General features: G+C 53.7%; 7 protein-coding genes across 7 annotated transcripts; 4 read left to right on the top strand and 3 right to left on the bottom strand.

The window, feature by feature from the left end:
* Positions 1-209: 209 nt before the first annotated feature.
* CC84DRAFT_1137365 (DUF221-domain-containing protein) lies at positions 210-4660 on the bottom strand. The gene is made up of 2 exons (XM_018176146.1): positions 4201-4660; positions 210-4148 (listed from the first exon to the last, which is right to left on the bottom strand). The coding sequence occupies exons 1-2, from the start codon at positions 4437-4439 to the stop codon at positions 572-574; spliced, it is 3816 nt and encodes a 1271-aa protein (XP_018039947.1). The 5' UTR covers positions 4440-4660; the 3' UTR covers positions 210-571.
* A 1518-nt stretch (positions 4661-6178) lies between these two features.
* On the top strand, positions 6179-6973 carry CC84DRAFT_1202281 (uncharacterized protein; the record flags this gene model as incomplete). Its single annotated transcript, XM_018181764.1, has 1 exon — positions 6179-6973. One exon carries the CDS (start codon positions 6179-6181, stop codon positions 6971-6973), a length of 795 nt encoding a protein of 264 aa, XP_018039946.1.
* Positions 6974-8900: 1927 nt separating this feature from the next.
* Positions 8901-10113, top strand: CC84DRAFT_1193345 (uncharacterized protein). The gene is made up of 2 exons (XM_018181289.1): positions 8901-9450; positions 9512-10113. Exons 1-2 carry the CDS (start codon positions 9111-9113, stop codon positions 9961-9963), a joined length of 792 nt encoding a protein of 263 aa, XP_018039945.1. The 5' UTR covers positions 8901-9110; the 3' UTR covers positions 9964-10113.
* Positions 10114-10544: 431 nt separating this feature from the next.
* CC84DRAFT_1202279 (Piwi-domain-containing protein) lies at positions 10545-14323 on the bottom strand (the record flags this gene model as incomplete). The annotated part of the gene is made up of 5 exons (XM_018181763.1): positions 10545-10961; positions 11020-11505; positions 11556-12290; positions 12346-12674; positions 12724-14323. The coding sequence occupies 5 exons, from the start codon at positions 14321-14323 to the stop codon at positions 10545-10547; spliced, it is 3567 nt and encodes a 1188-aa protein (XP_018039944.1).
* Positions 14324-15371: 1048 nt separating this feature from the next.
* CC84DRAFT_1255596 (mitochondrial carnitine/acylcarnitine carrier protein) lies at positions 15372-16713 on the bottom strand. Its single transcript, XM_018184551.1, has 3 exons — positions 16421-16713; positions 16206-16371; positions 15372-16153 (listed from the first exon to the last, which is right to left on the bottom strand). The coding sequence occupies exons 1-3, from the start codon at positions 16548-16550 to the stop codon at positions 15496-15498; spliced, it is 954 nt and encodes a 317-aa protein (XP_018039943.1). The 5' UTR covers positions 16551-16713; the 3' UTR covers positions 15372-15495.
* A 103-nt stretch (positions 16714-16816) lies between these two features.
* On the top strand, positions 16817-18190 carry CC84DRAFT_1193343 (glycosyl transferase family protein-like protein). Its single transcript, XM_018181288.1, has 3 exons — positions 16817-17039; positions 17086-17521; positions 17576-18190. The coding sequence occupies exons 1-3, from the start codon at positions 16985-16987 to the stop codon at positions 18030-18032; spliced, it is 948 nt and encodes a 315-aa protein (XP_018039942.1). The 5' UTR covers positions 16817-16984; the 3' UTR covers positions 18033-18190.
* A 650-nt stretch (positions 18191-18840) lies between these two features.
* Positions 18841-19899, top strand: CC84DRAFT_441649 (ARF/SAR superfamily). The gene is made up of 5 exons (XM_018186297.1): positions 18841-19028; positions 19087-19242; positions 19374-19520; positions 19572-19687; positions 19737-19899. Exons 1-5 carry the CDS (start codon positions 18935-18937, stop codon positions 19773-19775), a joined length of 552 nt encoding a protein of 183 aa, XP_018039941.1. The 5' UTR covers positions 18841-18934; the 3' UTR covers positions 19776-19899.
* The last annotated feature ends 15 nt before the right edge of the window (positions 19900-19914 follow it).

Below are 19914 nucleotides of genomic sequence, written 5' to 3'. Positions count from 1 at the left end.
GAGATTTCGACGAAACATTCGTACCGTATCGGCATGAAGACGCATATCATCACGACCGATTGGTATTCAGGCGGTGGGTCGACGTTCTTGACTGGTGGGCTGATTAAGATGTCCTTGACGTTCGTAGATAGATCTGCTTGAACAAAGACATTTCGAAACCGCGCGGAATTCCTCCACGTTACGTGAGAGCACACTGCAGGCTTCAATTTGGCAATGTAAAGCATTCGTGATATTAATAATGTGACCAGGTCCTGGTTAAGAATGCAAGAAAATGCAAGACCCGGATGTATACGCAGGGCTGGGGTATCGTCTCGTGCACGTCCATGACTTCCTTTCCTGAACAAGCAGGCATGCCATGCCTCGCTATGCCATGATGCGCTCGCTATGCACGCTATGCACGCTCAAACCCACATACAGACTGACTGACTGACTGACTGAAGCATCCACGCGTTTCGTGATTGACGAGGAAAAAAAAAGCAAGAATAGGAAATTCGTAAGGAAATAGAAAACACAAATCAAAACTCTCCCAACCTTCCGTACCATATCATGCACCTCGCCCCACGCCACCACCTCACACCTCAATATTCTCAAATGGATCCCGATCCGGCGGCAACCCCCTGTACAGCACATGCCCACTCGCATCGAGTCTCGCATTCACGCTCGTGATCCAGATCTTCCCGCTAAACGCGCCCGTGCGGCCAATCTCGTCGGCCGCGACGCCCAGCTCGTCGTGCGGGATCCACACCGCGGGCTGAATCGCGCGCGTGGCGGGGTGCTGGAAGCTGCGCTTAATCAGCTTCTGGCGGGCCTCGGGCTCGATGTCTTCGAGCTGGTCGTCGATATCGTCGAAGAGGTTGGCGGTGGGGAGGGTTTGGGCTTCTATGTCGCGGATGGGGCGGCCGAGGTCGTCGACGCCGGCGCGAAGGGCGGAGGTGACGAGGTCGAGGGGGTTGTGGAGGGGCTTTTTCTTGTCTTTCTTTTCCTTCTTGGGAGTGGAGGGCGCGAAATCGTGCGACGAGTGCGAGTGCGAGTTGGGGTTGTCGCCTTTGTGGTGGGAGTGCGAGCGGGAACGGTCGCGCGAGCGATCGGCCCAGTTGGGGCGGCGTATGCGCTCGGGGGACTCGGTGATGTGGGGGGTGTTCTTGCCGTTGGGTTCGAATTGCTTAAGTTCGATGGCGCCGTCGTGCATGGCTCGGGAGCGGCGGCGGTCTTCGTCCTCGAGGCGCTGGGACTCGCGGCGTTCGGCCTTTTCGCGGGCAGAGAGCTCGCTGTTGAGGGAGGTGTGTTCGTCGGCGTCGCCGCCCTCGCCATCGCCTTTCGATTGCCAGCGGGTCTCTTGTGCACGCTGGAACTCTCGGTCGCGCTCTACAGCCTCGTCTTCGAAAGTGATCGGGAGGTATTTGAAGAGAGGACCGAAGGCGCGATTGAGGAGAAGTTGGAAGAGGATCGTGAAGGCTAGCGTGACAACCATGATGATTGCTTGCGGGAAGCAGGAGAGGTCGCCTCCAGGTCCTCTCTGCAGGAAGAAAAGACCAATCAAGGTGATCTCGAGGAAGTACAGACCAGTGAAGAGCTGGTTGATCGCCTTCGGGAAGATCAAGCCATTGGTTTCGGCTTTGGCGTACGAGACGTATATCATCTGGTATCTGTATGTGAACCAGAAGAGGCTGAACGTGATCAACAACACGATCATCAACAGCGGCGCAATGACGGCGTAGATGAGCCCGATAGCGCCGAAGTTTGTATATACGGGAATCATGTTTCCCCAGGTAATACCGGGCCGGCTGAGCACCCGAGATACTTTCTGCCGCGGAGTCGTATCCAAGAATCTACTAAACAAAAGAAGCGCTACCGCGGCGATTTGCAACAGAGTTCCCGAACTGATACTAAAAGCCTGCAGAATCAGATACGAGAAGAAGTAGTTAGCCGCTTTTGGTAGTTGTTCAGCGAGCGTCTGGGGAATGTTGACGATGGTGTTGCCTGCCTGAGATGGGTCGCCGCGGATTTCATCGATAAACCCAGTGATGCCCGACGAGATGGACACCACTAGGAACAACTGGACGAACACGAACGCAAAGTAAAAGTTCTGCACAAGCAGCTCTCTCTCGCCCATCGTAGTTGTACCAGTTAGCTCAGCCATGAGACGCAGGATGATCGGCAGAACTGCAAAAAGGATAGCCAGGATAAGAGGAGGCAGCACACCCTGGATGAAACTGATGAGCCACACCGGCAGCTTCTCGATCCATGCGAGCCATGGTACACTATCCGTCAAAGTCGAGATTTTCGAGAGGCCTCCAGTGAAGGCGACCAGAGGTGACCACAATATAATCAAGGTCACGATGGTTGCGACAATGACGGTCATTCGGACGTATCGTGACCACCAAGGCATCGTAAGGTTGTCCCAGATGACATCGTTGGGGTTGACTTCGACGGTGCGGGGATTCATCTGCTGGGGTATGTGATGACTGAGCGACTGACACGCCATGTGTGCAGCGACCTGGTGATTGAACTGAATGAAGGCAGAGTTCATCAGCGGGAACTGTTCCAGATTGGCCTGGTCCAACCCAATTTCGTGGTTCAATCGGGCCAATTCCTTTCGACAATAGTAAATCGTGTCCACCTTCTTGCCGATCAATGGGAGTGACGGCCACCATGACTTGTTGAATATAGGCACACGCATCGTTTCGCGGTCCTTGGGCTTGATGTACTTTCTCCAGACAGCGTCCTCGCCATCTTCAACAAACGATGAATCGTAGACGCCAGCGAAGTCATAGTGATTGTCTTCGGGCTTCTTGATCTCCAACGGAAATTCTTCTCCCTCGGCACGGAACGGCTGGGGACTAGCAAAGTCGCTCAATCGCCGGACTGGGTTCAGCCGTGACTTCTTAATAGTATTCATCGCCTTGAGCGGACCCAATGTCGACTCGGCGGTGTGCGGGCGCTTCTTCTCTGCCGCAGAGTCGGGAGAGTTGGGTTCAGTCGCAGTCCCGTCCGAATCAAATTTCACCATTGCTGGGTCGTTCAACCGGGTGTAGGTGTCGGAGCTGGTGCCCCTCCCACCAAACTCAGCGGTGTCAGGCGAAGCCGGACTTTCAGATGCAAGCGTCTCCGGGTGTGATGTGTCACGGTTGTGGCCTTGCTGTTTGCCGAATGCACCTTTGATCCCACCAGCGAAACCGCCAACCACTTTGCCGCCAAATTTTCCGACGTCGCGAAAGCCGTCTCCAACAGCATGGATGCCTTCGCCCAGGATAGGGATGGGAAGTATTTTGCGCTTGCGTTCGGGCGAAGACGATCGCGACGAGGATGAAGAGGATGAAGAGCTTGACGAGTCCTCTTTCAAGACGTCCTGGAGGGTCTGCTCGATTTGATGTGGGTTATTAACGCTCACTCCGTATTCCTGAGTTTCGTGGTGGATGGCGTTGTTCTGCGTCTCCTCTTCAGCTTTCTTTTCCTTCTTGCTCTTTTTCTTGCCCTCGTGCTTTGCCCTCTTCTCTTCCATCTTCTTGTGTTTCTTGGTGCATTCGATGATGAGGTTCACTTCGGCGTTTTCGAGTGCACGCGCAATGTTGGTCCTCTTCTTGACTTTCTCAGACAGCTCGTCGTAGTCGCGATTGATCCAGATTTCCTTGATACCGCCTGGAAACACATCGTACAGGGCGTCGAGCGCAGCCACGGTAAGCCATTTTCGAGGAATGCTCTGTACTAGAATTGTCGTGGCAGAAGCGCGAATGCGATGCTCGGGCAGGGTAAGGATGGTCTGTCGCAGACGCACGAACTTCCTCAGAGCCCTGTAAAAGTTGTAGCACACCCAGATAACCACGCAGACGGCCAGGACGGCGTGGGCCCAGAGTCGCCGACGCTTTGATTGTACCCCAACATTGGGCCAGGCGAAAGAGTCCAGACCCGACACGCCAGGTACGTCTCCTATGCGGTTTATCGGCAGGAGAATGGGCAGGATCACGATGGCCATGGGTATGAAGATGCGAAGCAGCAGCTGGAGGTACTGCAAGAAGAGGTAAGCGTCGACACCTGCGACGCGGATGACCTCGCGGTCGCTGATGGTGAAGACATTTTTGAACGATTCGATAGCAGTCGTGGGCGCTGCAATACGTCTGCGCTTGGAGACAAAGGCGGTTTTGTAGTAACTAATACAGTCAGTGCAAGCTCGGCGGCTCATCACTCAAGACAACAACGCACTAGATCTTGTGGAACAGGCTCTGCCGCGCAGCAGCCTTCTCCGTTGTCTCCTTTGACCGTCTGATCTTCCAGTTGCCGCTCAGGATCAAGAAAGCGAGGATCTGCACGCCAAAGACGACGGCGGCCGTGGAGAGCGAGGCGGCGAATGTCTTGATGCTCTGGTTCTGCGATTCCTGCGCGACTCCAGTGTTGTTGCTGTCTGCCCGCGGGGCCAGGGTCACCGGGCTTACGGCTGACATGGTGCTCGGGCACGCTGCGGTGGCACTGGGCGGTGTCCCCGGATTTTGTCAATGTCTTGGTACAGCCGCAGTACGGGGGGTTAGGCGGCCTGCGCCAGGGCCATGGGAGTGCGTGTCGCGAGCGGCGGGCGGTATTCGTGGCAGGCGTGAACGCAGCAAAGTCAAATTGCAAAGTATCGAACGTCGTAAGGACGGTGGTCTGTAGGTACAAAAGGTTGAAAGGGAGCCCAGTGTTTCAGAGATGCTGTGCCCACGTCCAGCGCGTCGTTGGGCCCTTTTGGGCTAGTGGGCGCGTGCAGACGGATTGCTGGGCGCCATCTGCGTCATTCAGCGGCAAGCGAGCCGCGCCGTGAGCCTGCAGCCAAACAATCGTCACCGGCAGACCCTCCTCAAACACACCCGCAGCGAAGCCACCTGGTCCCTGGCAACGTTCCTGGGCTAACAGTGTTTCGCACCGCTGTTCCCACGGGCAGTGGCTCTCTTTCCGCCGTGTTTGCAAGGCTGCGCAAGGCTGCAGTGAATGGCTGTATCTCACCTGTTGAGTGTGTGCATTCATGATCCAGGGGTTGTACAATGATCTGCCGCTAGAGCCAAGGGTGACGCTATCCCGCATCGCCCAGCCTTGCTCTCAGCGACAAGAACAAGGAACCGCCTGCATTCCATCTTCCCCTCATTGTACAGCCTCATCCTCCGTCTCCTTGATTGGCGGCAATACTTCCATAACCAGGCCGGAATGACAATACGTCGTTCCCTCGCCTCCTTGCACCCGCATCCCTCTAAGATAGAGACTCAGCGATGCTGACCATCAAAGACAAAACCGCCAGGCCGGATCTCGAGATCTGATATGCGCAAGGTTCTGGGATCCTATGTGCATCGGGTAGATCGGCTGACACTCGGCTCCACGGCACTGGGGATACCTGAGATGCAGTATGCACCAGCTGCATGCATCGCCCAGCAAGTACGCGTTTACTGGCGTCGCAACAGCTCAAAGTTGCCTCCTGTCAAGAAAGACAAAGGTAGGCTCGCGTTATGTATAGCATCGAATACAAGTTGTTGCAACCGCTGCCAAAGTCCGCTCCAAGCTACATGTGTAGGGGAGAAGCACCTATGGCTGCAGACCAGAAACAGTTGAATATCCGCGCACCCTATCCCGTATCAACTCACTGTACTATCCATTCGTAGACGTGTAGTGTAATGAATCAGCGTGGAAGTCCATAGCAGGGTCCGCCTCAAACATTGTTATTGTCGGCCAGTGTGAACTCTGCGGCCTTCAATACACGACCATGCCTCTCTGCAAAACCCCACGCTCAGCCCCATTCAGTATTCCGTTGCACCCACCATCGCGGAGATCTACCCTCGCTCTACCTCATCCTGATTGACCGGGAATAACCAGCCTAGCCTACACTCACTACCACGCGCTGCGCTCCGCTCCGCTCCGGCACGTGACCCGTTGGGGCAGTGCATAGAACTCCAAAGCGAGGAGTGCGAGGTCCGCCCCGCCAGGCACACTCACCTTAGCAACACCAAAACTTCATGATCGACCGCTAAAACGTGGTCCCAGGGCCTGATTGGACGGCGGTCAGTGTTTCGCATGGCTTCGGTGGTGGCAGTATCGCGCTGGACGTGAAGAGAAGAGGTGTATAAGTAGATGTAAATGCAGCTCCTTTGCAACTGATGGTATAGTATGCTACAAGTCTTCCATACAGTTTTTCTTGCAGTCGAAACTGTTGCATCCCACCATGTCCACCGCCATCGCCCTGACCGACATGCACGCATCCACCCCAACCCTCCACCACCGCAACTCTTCCAAACCCTCTACCACGCCGAACTCCGAAACTGAACATCATGACCCATGGCTCGACACCCTCCAGGCCACCTCGCCCCTCCCATCCCACCCTTTCAGCCCAACCCACACCTACTGGATAACCCCCCACGGCCTCCTCACAAAAAACATCACCATCCTCGACCTCACCCACGACATCTCCACGCCCTACACCGGCCTGACACCCGAATACAAGACCGCCGTGCAAGCCGCGCTCAAAGACCACTCCTTCACGCCCACCTGGACATGCCAGCGCATCAACTGGCTGGGTCTGCGGCACAAAATCATCGACACACAGGGACGACTGGTGGCCGAGTGGACGCACCCCTGGACTTCCGTTGGCGCCGCAACGCTGGCCTTCACGTCACAAGCTGCGCCGGAGGGCATGCACGCGCTCACGCTCAAGCCGCGGAGGTGGGGTTTGCGCACCGAGGCCTTTGTACTCAACTCGGTCCAGTATATCTGGGAGATGGACTCGACGTGGCACAGCACGCACATGACGCTGTACAGGGTGTTTGGGGAGGGGGAGACGGCAAGGAGGGAGACTGTGGCGAAATACGCTGAGAAGTGGTGGGGTGGGATCGTTACCGGGGGGGCGCTGGTCGTCGATGGGCGGGACGACGGGATGGCTATGGTGGCGTGTTTGAGTGCGGTCGTGGTGTTGAAGAAGAAGAGGCAGAGAGCTGCTGAGAGGAGGAGCGGCGGCGAGTAGGCTCTAACACGCTGAGGAAGTCCGAGCTGGCGTGGCTCTCATGATAACACAAAGGCTGGATCTCAGCTAATATCTGTAACAGTAGAGAATTGGTAGAGCCTTGTTCTTATTTGAGCTACTTTGCTTTTCTATATTCTTCAGCTGATATTGTATCGCCGGTGTTCACGTTGCCGCGAGAGCGCGGTTAGAATTTTAACTGAATTTTGTGGTACCTATCCTCGTACAACAACTCGTGCTGGAAGTTCCACCCTAAGGCTCCGTTGGCTGGACCACGGCGTCGGGTTTCACACGAGGTATTCATGTCTGGGACAAATCGACATCGCAGCAGATCATTACGCACCCGCTCCGCCAGCCCTCTTCCACGAAGGCCTGCATAAATTCTGGGCGCCCCAAGGCATCATAACTACCCACCAAAAACTCTACGGGGCGGCGAATGATACAACGATCCTTAGCCAGAGCTGTTTCGTGATGGTCGTCGATTTTCCGAAATATGGATCTGTACCAGTTCAGCGGCGCGTCGGAACGATGTTGCGGGAAGGCGATGCTGAGGGAATGCTGGATTGCCATGTCCGACTGGGGGTCAAAAGCTTTCGCAGTACTATATCGGCCATGTGCAATCCATTGCTGCAGCCCTCTGCGGGGTAGAAGACACGCGTTACACAGACTTGAACCTTTTGCATAGATGATTGACAGGAATGACGGGATCTTCGCTAGCTGTGTTGGCTAAACCTCGCGGTAAGCAATGGGGAATCATACGTTAGAGTTAAGCAATTGGGGTGCTTCCTCAGATGCAATAAATTTCCAGTAGCCTCCGATATGCGAAGGATCTTGTCTCAACTGGGAGACTCTGTTGGCCATCATGTCCACGTGCAATGGTGTAGGAAGTATATAACTGGCACCCATAAACGCAAGCCCAGCAAGGTACTGAGGGTGATACCACCACAATCTCGCCAATAGATGTGCGCCCCTGTAAGTTTCTGCGTTAGTCTCATGGCTATCGGACGCACTCCTCGGGTCTGAAAGGGGATCTTGACACGGCCCGTAGCGCGGTGAGAGTGGTAGGATGAGCTCACACGCCGTGACCAACACCAATCACATAATCCAATTGGTGATGTACGAGTACTTCAACCATGTCGAGGCACATTCTTCGGATCGAATAGTCATGTACGTCTGTGGGTTTTGATGTCTTGCCGAAACCGAGAAGAGCCGGCCTGATGATGCTAAAGCCGAGACCCAAAAGACGTTCGACGACTTTGCTCCAGATCACGGATGTGCTAGGGAAATCATGGAGAAAGAGAAATGCCGGGAGTCCTTGGGAAGCAGGCCTGTACCCGTAGAAGTAAATGTGTGGTGTTGAGAGAGCTAGAAATTTCCCCTCCTCTTTCTGAGACATGGTGCAACAAGGGCCTGTGCAACAGACGCTCAAGTATACTCAGAGGGTGTGTTTTCAGCTGTGAAAGAATGCGCGACGCTTTTGGACTTTGAGATAATGTATGCTGTATGCCGTATCCTGGTGTCAAGGTGGAGGGTTGAGGTCGGGACACAGGCCTCACTTAAATTATCATTCGAGTAAAAAGAGGAAGCCATGGCCGGAAGTACGGCTTCCAAAATATAATGGGAAAAGAAACGTCGACCGACAGCTGCAGGATGGCTTGAGGGCAGGAGCATGCGTAGTTCCAGGGGAGAGCATATCACCGCGACTCGTCCATGGTGCTGGGCTGACATTACAAGGATACAAACATTCCATAATTCAGCCATTTCAGTGTTTATTGCCGTTCAGGGTGACTACGTTGATTGTCGATGGTACGGGTCCAGGACACTCACGTGATCAGACGCGCCTAGCCCCTATCCAACCTAGCGCACTCGGCACAACCTCGGCGATGCTGCGACACGGCGCATTCACCACAGTGCTCTCGCTGCAAGTGCAAGCTTACGCTTTGCTACCAAGTCGATAACGCGCGCAGCTTGCGATATTTGAGGCGCTGCTATACCGCATTCTGCGCACCCTGCGCCTCCATTGCTCGAGCGTTGTCATCGAGACACAAAACACCGGCTGCATCTAAAACAACAACCACCCCTCCGTGCCTCGGGCACCCTTAGCTCCGGCATCCTTCACGCCGACCCTCATATTCGCATCATGAACAATTTCTCCTTCTTGGACTCCGGCCCGCAACCCCCACTCCCCCGCGCCGCACCCTCGCCTTCGCCCTCGCCCACGTCCACACAAGCAAACGGCATGCCTGGTCCGGGGCCCCAGCAGAATGGCATCCCCATGGTCAATGGCCTGCCGAGTGGTGGCCAGCAAACGGACATGAACCACCTGTGGAGCGTGGTGCAGCAGCTGAGCCAGATGCTCGAGGAGAACAGGGCGCAGACGGCGGGCATTGTGAACGGTGTGCAGGCCATACAAGCGAGAGCGTCAGAAGAAGGTGGCGTGGGTGGTCTGGCAATTCGCGAAGTGAATGGAGAAATCAATGGTATGTACAAGCCGCAGTGCATCCGCATCACACGTAAGAGTTTGGGCTGACATACTTCCAGCCGCAACCCGCGCCGCAGAAGTCACGCAACTCCAAAGCTCTCTCCACAACGCTCAGTCTCGGATAAGCACCCTAACATCCCAGAACTCAACACTCGCAACCCTGTTGACCGACTACGAGAACGCGCTCACGCTGCTGCTCGATAAGCTTCGTCCCTACGCTTACACTCAAACGCAAGCCATTCTTTCGCTGCACAAGCACTACCAGGGACTCCTTGAGCAGGAACGTGCTACGAGCATGCAGTTGCGGCTAGAACACTCAGAATGGCAAGCCGGATTGGGCCGGGTCGCGGAATATGCGCGGGGTTCGCTGAAAGCCCAAGGGGAGAGCGAGAGGGGTCTTCGGAGCGAGATCAAAGGGCTGAAGGAAGAGAATCGGGTGCTCAGACGGTTGGCGGGATGGGAGGAGAAACCAGACGACAGCAGTGATGAGGAAGAGCTGGAGAGGTCTTGAACCATCATTCTGTGTATACTACGTTAAAGATGGGTGCTTTTCTGCACATGGCATAGCGACGGCGTTTGGTAGGATATCCCTGACTTGTCGCATTACATTGCGGGTCGTTCATGAGGAACGAGATATTTCATTCAATACTGTTAAAACCATCGCACCACGGTGACGCTGCCTTCTAGGCAGTCCTTTGCTCAATATGCATATAAGGCCGAGACGTGGAACCGAACTGGCGTAACCCTTCCCATCTCGACCAGTGCGGTGTTCTTTCTGGGAAACACTCAAGCGTGAATAAAACTCAATTAGCCTTATCCTATGCAAGGCAAGTCTATGGAAGACAATAGTATGAGAAAACCACAGAGCTGATGAGAGTATACGCAAAGCCGTGAAAGCACATTGATCAGCCCACTAACATCCTCCTTGAAAAAAGTGACTTGAGTAGACAGAAAAAAAAAGTCGTCTTTCTTTCCATACCTCTCATCGTGTTGGACACCAAAACCAGAACGCCAAAGCAAAACCCCGCCATGGCACCGTGATCTCAAATTCTTTCATCCACCACCATCTCCGCATCTCCTCCTCGTGCCACCTTACATCCAAAACATCGTCTTGCTGATGTTCGAATGCCAAGGATTGCCGCCTTTGTTGTACCTCTTAAATTCATCCCTCGCCTTCTTCATGATGTATTCGTCACATACTTTTTGTACTTTCTTCCTGTCCACCTCCTCCCTTGCAACGAGGTCCTTATCCTTGGACTGCCTTGCCTTGAGCTTTCTCTTGGATATAGCTGGCGGTGGGAAGTCTTTCTCGCGCGCCGCCTTGAGCTTCCTCTCATGGTCACGCTTGAATTCGTCAAAGTCATCACGAATTGGCGTCTGCTTGGGTGCTACAAAGTAGCTACGAAGGTAGCAGCGGCCTCGCTCGCAGAGTCTGTCAGCGTAGTATGCTGGAGATGCATACGAGACACCGACCGGAGCACGGACGTAAGTGTAGCACAATTCGTGTGTCTGCAGGTGAAGGGTGAGCTTTAGTGCGTGGAGATCTGTGCTCAATCTTGAAACTTACAAATTGGCTAAGTTGGGAAACAGGTATGTTGCCGTCATTCTTGACCACAAAGTAGTGTGCGGGTCTGGCCGTTCCTTTGATAGCTGCATGAGACTGCAGATAGAAGTCCTGGTAGTGAGGAGATGTGACAACATCGTCGACGGTGGTACCTGGATGACAATTGGAGAATTGGTCGGCCTCAGTGGAATTCGGCGGGTAGAATCGAACGTGATGACGCTTTCCGCAAATGATAGCAGTGATTTGCGGGATGTAGCCGTCAACATTGACCCTCTTCTTCTTGTAAAATTCACTAACTACTTGAGAGAAAGCTGCGTCGAAAGTAGCCACTTCCTCAGATAAGACCTGATCATACTGGCTCTCGCTCACCCCATCACGATAGTATATGATCCTCTTCGGCAGAGAAACGTATTGCTGTTCAGATGGAGTCATCTCATCAATCCAGTCTCTGACACGCTCGCGGAACATTTCGGCCACGTCATCAATGATCTAGACATATGAGTTAGTACATCCCTAGCAATAACCATTCGGGTACGAACCTCTTTCCGAGATTCCCTTTGCAGACGCATAGAACCGAGAAAACGTCCCGCATATTGATCCACCGACCCCACAATGGCGGCGATGGAGGGGCAGCCAGGGACTGAACCAGGACCCGGGTGCGTAACATCCGCACCCAACACCAGCGTATCCCTCATCAATGCCGATATCATCCCTTTTTCTATTGTGTGGTTGATACCCGCGGCTTTCAGGTTCATCTTCAAGGTGATGTTGCCCCATCGATCGCCGTCCCTGCCGTTCCGACCAGGACTAGTGACACATATGGCATGCAGACCAAACTTCCGATCGCAAAGGTCCTTGAAAGCTGAATATCCAGGAATACTTTTCCCTCTGAGCACCAAAAGAGCCATATCGGGCTTGTTTTTGCCCAGTTTTTCCTGAATGCCATTGTCAATTGCGGTGTGGCTCAGATTGGTGAGCTGGACCTCTGCTGCTTTGTTCACAGCAGCAACCTGGTATTGTGTTGCTGTCCAGTCCGCCAGATTGGCGTAGATATCAGTTGCCAACCCATCGCTAAGATTTGTCTCGCTGAGAACCAGAGCACTGAATGACCTTTGGGCATTGCACGTGTGGAGGTCTAAGCCAGCAAACTTCCAGCGCCCGTGGTGCGGTAGTCTTGCTGTTCTGTTCGTGCCATACTTGACTGTGGGATAATCAAGTTTCCCGCCGTCGACTCGCAACAGTGCCGGGCGAAGATAGAACATGGGGTAGCCTGGCTATACTTCTGTAAGCAATGACATGCTCTTACGTCCGATCAGGAGTGCAACTTACCAATACAAAATTCGGAATTTGTTTCCCGGCCTGGTTGCCAACTTCGTTCGAAGTCTGATTGGCAACCTGAGTGCCAGCCTGATTCCCGTCTTGGTTGTCAGTCCAGCCAAGAGTCTTCAGCCCTTCTATAGCCACCAGGGCTTTTGCCTCGGGCGGCCTCTGGCAAGCTATTCTCTGCATGGCATTCGTCAAATTGCTTGGAACCAGGCCTTTGTACTTCTGGTACGCCAGGATGCGAAGCTTCTCAGCCGGATACCACTTCGGCTCGTCTCTCGTCCCCAGGTTGACAAGCTGGAGGGTTGGGTGCTGTATAAAATTGGGTCCATACGCTAGGCATGTCAGTATCTCGGATCCTGAAATATTCGCAAGCTGACTTACTTTTGTTGTAATGATCCAAAACAGTCGTTGGTGTACCTCCTTCTGGTGTGAATATTTCATAGGCTGGTTGTAGTCCGAGTCCTGTAATGGTTTTGACTCGTCCTTCTTCGCTGTTCAACCGTTTGTGTGCGTCTGGATCTTTTTTGTCTCCACGTTCGTATGTAATGTACACTCGAAGGCCGTATATCACACCCTCGAAAATATTCCAATCCATCCTTCCGAATGTTACATCGTCAGTCAACACGTGGTGAAATAGGATCGGACGCCAGAAGGCACTCGTGATTGAGTTCACATTCAGAAGAACAACCCCAACGCCAGATTTGACTGCATATGAGTACCCGCGGTGTGTACATAACGACCCACCACTGCCGAGCGCAGCGTGAGCCTCCTTGAGGTAGAATTTGTTGGCGCCACCGGGAACGGTTGCAACAGCTGACTCCTCAGCACACTTGGAAATGATAATGTTCAACAAACTGATCATTTCTTTGATATCAAAAGTGGCGGGAAGGTTTGGGTCCATCCTGGCATAGGCGAAAAGTTCACCTACGTTCACTGTTCGTTCGTATCGCAACGTAGTCGGACCATCCGGAAATGTCAACAGATCATACTGCGCAGGAGAACCTTGTGGAGCGGTATTGGCGTAATTGGCGTTGTTCATGTAAGTACGGAGGTCTACCCATGAGACAATGGTTGTGAAGTAGTCCATGGCGAACAGAGTGGGATTGTTGCGCAGAACGGGAAAGTTTGCAACGATGCTCTTCATAATAGCACGTGCCTTGCGTTTGCCTTTTCCTTCTATCTCGGGAACCTTGAATTCGTAAAGCTCGATTGGTTTCATGCACATGAGTTGAAAGTGATTTGTCAGTACGGTCTTTCTGGACTTGTACTGGGCAAATTCAGTCCTCGCAGGATAAGCGAGTTGCTGACCGTGTAGCATTTTCAGATCCTTATCAGAAGGTCCTCTAGCTAAGCTCTCAAAGGTTGACAAAAGCTCCGCGGCTGCGGGTGCTCTTCGCGATGCAATTTCAGATCGATCGTGATCGAAGTTGTAAGATGCCACTAGCTTCATGCTGCCACTTGCGTTCTGAGATCCTGAAGTTCCGCCTTCGATAGACTGATTTGGGGGAGGTGTGCTCAACTCTTGCATGTTTTCGGTTGGTTTGGCAGTAGATCCTTTCTGGCTCGAGTTGTTGCCACCCTGTTGTTCCTGAACCTTCTCCTTGACCACGTTCTTGCCATCTTGCTTTGGTTTTTCTAGAGCTTCCTTTCGTTGCTCATCTCGGTTCTTAATTGCCCGATCGAACATCAAACCCGTCTTGTTGGCAGCATACCTCTTCTTGAGCTCATCAATCCACTTGTCAGCGCCTAGCTTCTTGCTGGGACTGAGTGAGCCGTAAGGCCCGGTCTTGTAATCTGTAGCGGTGTTCGAACAATCGAGACAAGAGTGTGAGATATCAGCGCAATGTACGCACGGGATAGTGAGGAATTCATCCCTGATTGCATCTTGTTCCCTTTTGTTGAGCTCTTGGAGGTCTGGTCTGTTCGATCGTTGACTGTTCGCGGGCGTTTGGAAGCCGTGGCCATGCTTTTTGGACGGCATGGCGTAGACTTGAATTGTACGCTCACTGATGAACAAGGAACGGGGTTTATCAGGTATGAATAAATGATGAAGGCAGTGATGCGTGATTCAATGGTAGAGAGATATTAAAACTGTGTAGTTGAGAGGGAAGTTCAATGCTGTGATGTTCTGACAAGTCGACCATTCATGTCCTTCATATATGCTGTCTGCGTTAGAAGTTTGAAATAACGAGAGCCTCTGTAGCAAGCAGCCGTCTTGAGATAATTCTGGCAATCGAAAGACAAGCAACCTGCAAGACACTAAGCCGTTGCAGAACTGACGATTCGTACTTTCATAGGAACGAAACATAGTTTTGGCCCGGTTCTGATACGCTCGCAAACTGAGAAAGACCACCTGCGGATTGGAGTCGCAACTGAGCGCACCTCTTGCCAAGCACAAAACGTTGGTCCGAGCCCTCTTGACACTGCTGGAACATTAAGCAAACGACTGATGCAGATAGGTAGCATCTGCTTGGGAAGTTGCCGATGTCTGTAACCCGAGTCAATGTTCGACCCAGGCGGAAAAAACATTGCCAACCCATCCAAGACTCCCATCATCACCTGAAACGACAACTCGGTTGAGCTTCATACCTGCTCATCAAGTACTTGCCTTCACCGAAACCCATTGCTTCGATTGCAAGTTCTTGCATGAATGATCCCTCGCTGCCAAATCTTTGTGGGCGGGCAATCAGCCGGCAAGAGAGGATGAAGAATTCGACGCAAGAAACAAGCGAAAAAACAAGGACAAACGATGTAGTAGTTGAGAACACGGCGTTGGCTGAGAAGTTTTTGACCGTACGATGAGCCCCCCATTCACACGCAAATTTGGCGGGAGGCTGGGCTTGGAGGGCAGATATTTTGGAGTACTTTCTCTGACAGTGCCCTGAAATAGTCAGTATCTAGAACTTAATGTGAGGTGTCATAGTACGTCGGATTATGACTTGGCGTGGGAAATTTACTGCTGAATGTGATGCGGTTTGGGGGAGAAAAGGCAACAACTTGCTGCATTTGCGACGAGTAAAAAGAGCCATGACGGACGATAACGGTCGTATGAGGACCTTTTGATGTAACAGTCGATAAGTGGGGTATTGTAACTCGCAGTCCGCTATGCCAAAATGGAACATCGCAACTTGCATGATGCTTCGTATCCTCCTTCTACTCCGGTAATGCGCGCATGACCGACTCGAAAGCGACCAGCGCCATCGCATTCGCCGGGAACGCTCGCAAGAAGCATGGCACGAAGCCTCTCCAGTATCCCTTCCAACCTTGCTCTCTGTACACCGCCTTCGCCGCGTCTCGCCATCTCGGGAATTTGCGCTCGGGACCAAGAGGGTCGGTCATGACTCGCTGCTTGATCACATCGCTCGGGTACGAGGTGAGCCAGAATATCTGTGCGGACATACCGCCGGCCCAGAAGTTGACTGCCGGGGCGGAGAGATTCGTATTTGTATTCAGTGCCTGTGTGAACACTTCGTAGGAGCCCCACCAGAAGCAGAAGAATGTACGAAAGAGGAGGGTAGCGCTGAGGCCGTGCCATACACCACGGATGCCGTGACCGTTGAAGGTCTTCTTCAGGCAGTCGATGGGCCCGCTGTATTGTCTCTTGCTTTTTTCCGCCGCATACTGCACTTGAAGACGCGCCTTTATGTGCTCTACCGGCCCCGCGATGAAGGACACAGTCCAGCCAGCCATTACTCCGGCCATTGCATGCCCAACTACCGGAAGCTTCTTCTGCTGCTCGCCTGGGTATCTTGCGGGATGGAATATGTTGTCGTTCAAGACTCTTCGGTAGACGTTCAGGGAGCCCAGCATACTGCCCATCTGGTCAGCACACGTTTCCAAGCCTTGCTGTGTTCAGTGCATACAGCGAGTCCATGAACATCCACCCGATCAGCGGCGGTGTTGCGCCCTTGTATAATCCCTTGACGCCCTCGTTTCTGATCGTCTGCATCAAGCAGTCCACCGGTCCTCGAAAATGCGACTTGTCGGTTGTTTGCATTCGCACTTTGATAGTGTCGAACGGATGCCCCACTGCAGAGTATCAGCTTCCGGTCTCAAAACTGGAGGCCACGCAACGTACCTGACAGCTTCGCAATGCCCGAGAAGACGCCCCCCACGAACCCCCGATAGTTCTTGGGCGACTTGCTCTGCTCGGGCGCGTCGACGAGCTCTGACGGCACCTTGCTCTGGTTCTTCAGCGCGGCAGACATGGTTTGTGTTTTTGATGTGTGTGTAACCGTGGAATCATGCCGGCATCAGCGGTAAAGCTTCACGTCACGCACAAGAGTAGACGGCCGAAGGAACAGCGGAGGAAATGTTCATCCCATTGCTGACTAGGCGACGCGCAGAGGGTCCATCGGAGAAGCGCAAGGCTCCGCGACGCGATATGATGACGAGCTTGACATGGTTCCGAGATCGGCACGCTCCGGTTACTAATGTACCAGGATCCCGCGAGCATCGTGATTGAGCTAGTGGACGCGAGAGCCCCTCCATCGAGGAGCCCCTCCAAGCCCAGGCGCTGGAATGTGTCGCATAACTGATGAGGCGCCGTGATTGCGTGGTTAATATGCAGCACTGACTGCCAGCATACAGATAAAGAGCTGTGACAGCCGCTGTTTAATTGAGCGCACCACCAACAGACAGAATGGCATCATCCACCACTCCCACCACCGACACGCCGGCGGGCGGCTCCAAGAAAGGTAGGCGCATGCATGCTGAAGGAGGTTTCCGGACTGACCATATCAGTGTGGACGACTCTGATCACGAACACGGCGTACCTCAGCGGCCTTCTCGCGCTTGACTACAGCTTGAAGAAGCACGGCACCAAGTACCCCCTCGTCGCGCTCTACACGGACACATTTCCACAGGAGGGCCACGAGGCGCTCGACAGGCGCGGCATACCTAAAAAGTATGTGCCCTACCTGCTGCCAAAGATGGGCAAGGACTACACAAATGATCCACGCTTCTACGACTGCTGGAGCAAGCTCACGCCCTTCTCATTGACCGAATACGACCGAGTGGTGCAGCTGGACTCGGATATGCTGGCGCTCAAGAACATGGATGAGCTCATGGAGATGGAGTTGGATCCCCCGAGCGCAGCGGGAAAGGGACAAAAGGTGTTTGCGGCGAGCCACGCATGCGTGTGCAACCCCCTCAAGAAGCCGCACTACCCTAAGAACTGGTGCGTCCACGCCGACAGCCTTGACACCTGAAAAATTGGACTGACGCATCGTAGGATACCCGAGAATTGCGCATTTACCTCGCAGCACGCCAAACCCGACGAAGCGCAAAAGCAAGGCGCGGCGCCCGACTTTGGTCTCGGCATGCCCAACGGCGGGCTCCAAGTTGTGAACCCTTCCGACGACGTCTACCAGCTCATCGTCGATCAGCTCTCCAAAGAAACAACCATGGACTATGACTTTGCGGACCAGTCGCTGCTCGGCGATGTCTTTCACGGTCGCTGGGTCGCGCTGCCCTATATCTACAACGCGCTGAAGACGCTAAGACATAAGGGTGTGCACGACAAAATCTGGCGGGACGAGGAGGTGAAGAACATCCACTACATCCTCAGTCCCAAGCCGTGGGACGAGAAGCCTGGGGAGGAGAAAGAGGAGAGTCACAAGTGGTGGCACGCGGTGAACCAGGAGAGGCTGGCCGAGGAGAAAAAGAGGAACATCGATGATGGTTTCTGATTCCAAGTACAGCACCCGGGAGTTCGGCATGTGCAGTCGTAATGATGTGTTGTAGTAGGCTTTCGGCACACGATCCGGGCCATATGTAGAGTAGAATAAGGACAGAATGGCACGTCCGCCAATTGACGACTGGTCGACGAGTTCGCGTTTCGAGGCATGCTCGCGTGTTTGCAAACAATCTGCATCTCATCTCTACCTGAGACGGAGGCTTCGGTTCCCGTGCCGAACCAGTGCATCGGGCACATTCCGATAATGATCCGATATATGTCGCGCGAACTGCTGCGTGCTGCAACTCGGGGATGCATGCAGCTGCAACTAGCAGTGTGCTCAGGACACAGGTCGCGCGTACCTGCATGTTTAGATTGCAGGCGGTGGCAACGGACGCCAAAAGCGGTACACTAGGCAACGGAGCTCGCAGAACTTATCAAACACACCGCAAAGAGCGCAAAGTATAGCGGAACGTAGTAAAGAAGCCGGTATTGCCCCTATTCAGAATGGACAAGGGGACAAGGGACTGCGGGAGTGACGAAATGCACGAGCGGACCCCCTGGTGTTCCTGGGCGCGTGTCCTCGGTTGGCTGGTGTCGGGCCTATCTTCCAACGCGCCTGCCGTGTTTCACCCTGAAGCTGCCCCCATCCTCCCACGTCTGCCCTCGCACTCCTCAGACAAGCGCCCCTCCCACGCGACCGTTGCACGCAAATCCCCTTCTTGAGCTCTCGGCAACGCCTTAATTACACACCCACACACCTCAATTGCACCCGCGCGCCTCCTCGAACCTCGCCATATCTCTGCATTTTCGCGCCAGCCTAGCACGCCTGATTTCCCCAGACTCTACATCTCGCATCTCGAGCTGGGCTCGTAACACCCATTCACAGAGCGGATCGCGGTACACACAAGCACAATGGGTGCTTCTATTTCCAAAATGATGAACAAGATCTTCGGATCCAAGGAGATGCGCCTGCTCATGCTGGGGCTCGACGCGGCCGGAAAGACCAGTATGTCTGCACGATCGCCCTCGATATGGGACTGCATATGCTAACGAGACTCTCGCAGCAATCCTGTACAAGCTCAAGCTCGACCAGGACGTCACCACCATCCCTACTGTCGGCTTCAACGTCGAGACCGTCACGTACAAGAACACCAAGTTCAACGTCTGGGACGTCGGAGGTCAAGACAAGATTAGGCCGCTGTGGAGACACTACTTCTCGGGTATGTTGGGCCGCGACTCTGTTCCGGGTAGGCAAGTGCGAGTGCAGCCTTCTGCACACGGACAAGCCTCATCCTTATCTTGCGTCAGCATGCACACACGGAGAACACGGATTGATATTTTATTTGTACAGGAACCCAAGGTCTCATCTTCGTTATCGACTCCAACGACCGCGACCGTATCGAGGAGGCCCGAACCGAGCTTGCGCGCATTATCCAGGACCGAGAAATGCGGGATGCACTGCTGCTGGTGTTTGCGAACAAGCAGGATCTACAGGGAGGTGCGTACAACACAGTCTGAATAAGAAGGCTTTCGGGCTAACGTGAGACAGCGATGCGGCCGAAGGAGGTGTCGGATAAGCTGCAGCTTGAAAAGATCGCAAAGGACCACGTGTGGAAGGTCGAGCCCAGCTGCGCAACGACCGGTGAGGGTATCTTTGAGGGCTTGGTATGTTCAACGTATCTTCGCATCCTCTCTATCTGCTAACACCTGCCAGGCATGGCTCTCGAACAACGTCAAACTCCCCCCGAAATAAGCGCCGTCCTCCCCGACCCCCTCCACTGTACGACTGTATGCGCACCCGCCTTATTCGTCCTTCTGCATATACCCGGTCCTCGGTCTCGATTTTTGACATGTCTACTCTCGCTTCAACGATACTTGTTTTCTAATAATGC

Source organism: Paraphaeosphaeria sporulosa (assembly GCF_001642045.1).
Source record: "Paraphaeosphaeria sporulosa strain AP3s5-JAC2a unplaced genomic scaffold CC84scaffold_2, whole genome shotgun sequence".
Classification (NCBI taxonomy): Eukaryota; Fungi; Ascomycota; class Dothideomycetes; order Pleosporales; family Didymosphaeriaceae; genus Paraphaeosphaeria; species Paraphaeosphaeria sporulosa.
Note: the sequence above shows the minus strand (reverse complement) of the source record. Positions and strands in the feature narration are given on the sequence as shown.

Excerpts from the sequence above, each read along its gene's own strand:
- CC84DRAFT_1137365 (XM_018176146.1), bottom strand. The coding sequence starts at position 4,439 with ATGTCAGCCGTAAGCCCGGTGACCCTGGCCCCGCGGGCAGACAGCAAC. Across the intron at positions 4,149-4,200 it reads AGCCTGTTCCACAAGATCTA|TTACTACAAAACCGCCTTTG; the intron begins GTGCGTTGTTGT and ends TGACTGTATTAG.
- CC84DRAFT_1193345 (XM_018181289.1), top strand. The coding sequence starts at position 9,111 with ATGAACAATTTCTCCTTCTTGGACTCCGGCCCGCAACCCCCACTCCCC. Across the intron at positions 9,451-9,511 it reads AGTGAATGGAGAAATCAATG|CCGCAACCCGCGCCGCAGAA; the intron begins GTATGTACAAGC and ends ACATACTTCCAG.
- CC84DRAFT_1255596 (XM_018184551.1), bottom strand. The coding sequence starts at position 16,550 with ATGTCTGCCGCGCTGAAGAACCAGAGCAAGGTGCCGTCAGAGCTCGTC. Across the intron at positions 16,372-16,420 it reads GGGCATTGCGAAGCTGTCAG|TGGGGCATCCGTTCGACACT; the intron begins GTACGTTGCGTG and ends GATACTCTGCAG. Across the intron at positions 16,154-16,205 it reads TGGATGTTCATGGACTCGCT|TATGCTGGGCTCCCTGAACG; the intron begins GTATGCACTGAA and ends CCAGATGGGCAG.
- CC84DRAFT_1193343 (XM_018181288.1), top strand. The coding sequence starts at position 16,985 with ATGGCATCATCCACCACTCCCACCACCGACACGCCGGCGGGCGGCTCC. Across the intron at positions 17,040-17,085 it reads GGCGGGCGGCTCCAAGAAAG|TGTGGACGACTCTGATCACG; the intron begins GTAGGCGCATGC and ends TGACCATATCAG. Across the intron at positions 17,522-17,575 it reads CCGCACTACCCTAAGAACTG|GATACCCGAGAATTGCGCAT; the intron begins GTGCGTCCACGC and ends GACGCATCGTAG.
- CC84DRAFT_441649 (XM_018186297.1), top strand. The coding sequence starts at position 18,935 with ATGGGTGCTTCTATTTCCAAAATGATGAACAAGATCTTCGGATCCAAG. Across the intron at positions 19,521-19,571 it reads CAAGCAGGATCTACAGGGAG|CGATGCGGCCGAAGGAGGTG; the intron begins GTGCGTACAACA and ends AACGTGAGACAG. Across the intron at positions 19,688-19,736 it reads AGGGTATCTTTGAGGGCTTG|GCATGGCTCTCGAACAACGT; the intron begins GTATGTTCAACG and ends AACACCTGCCAG.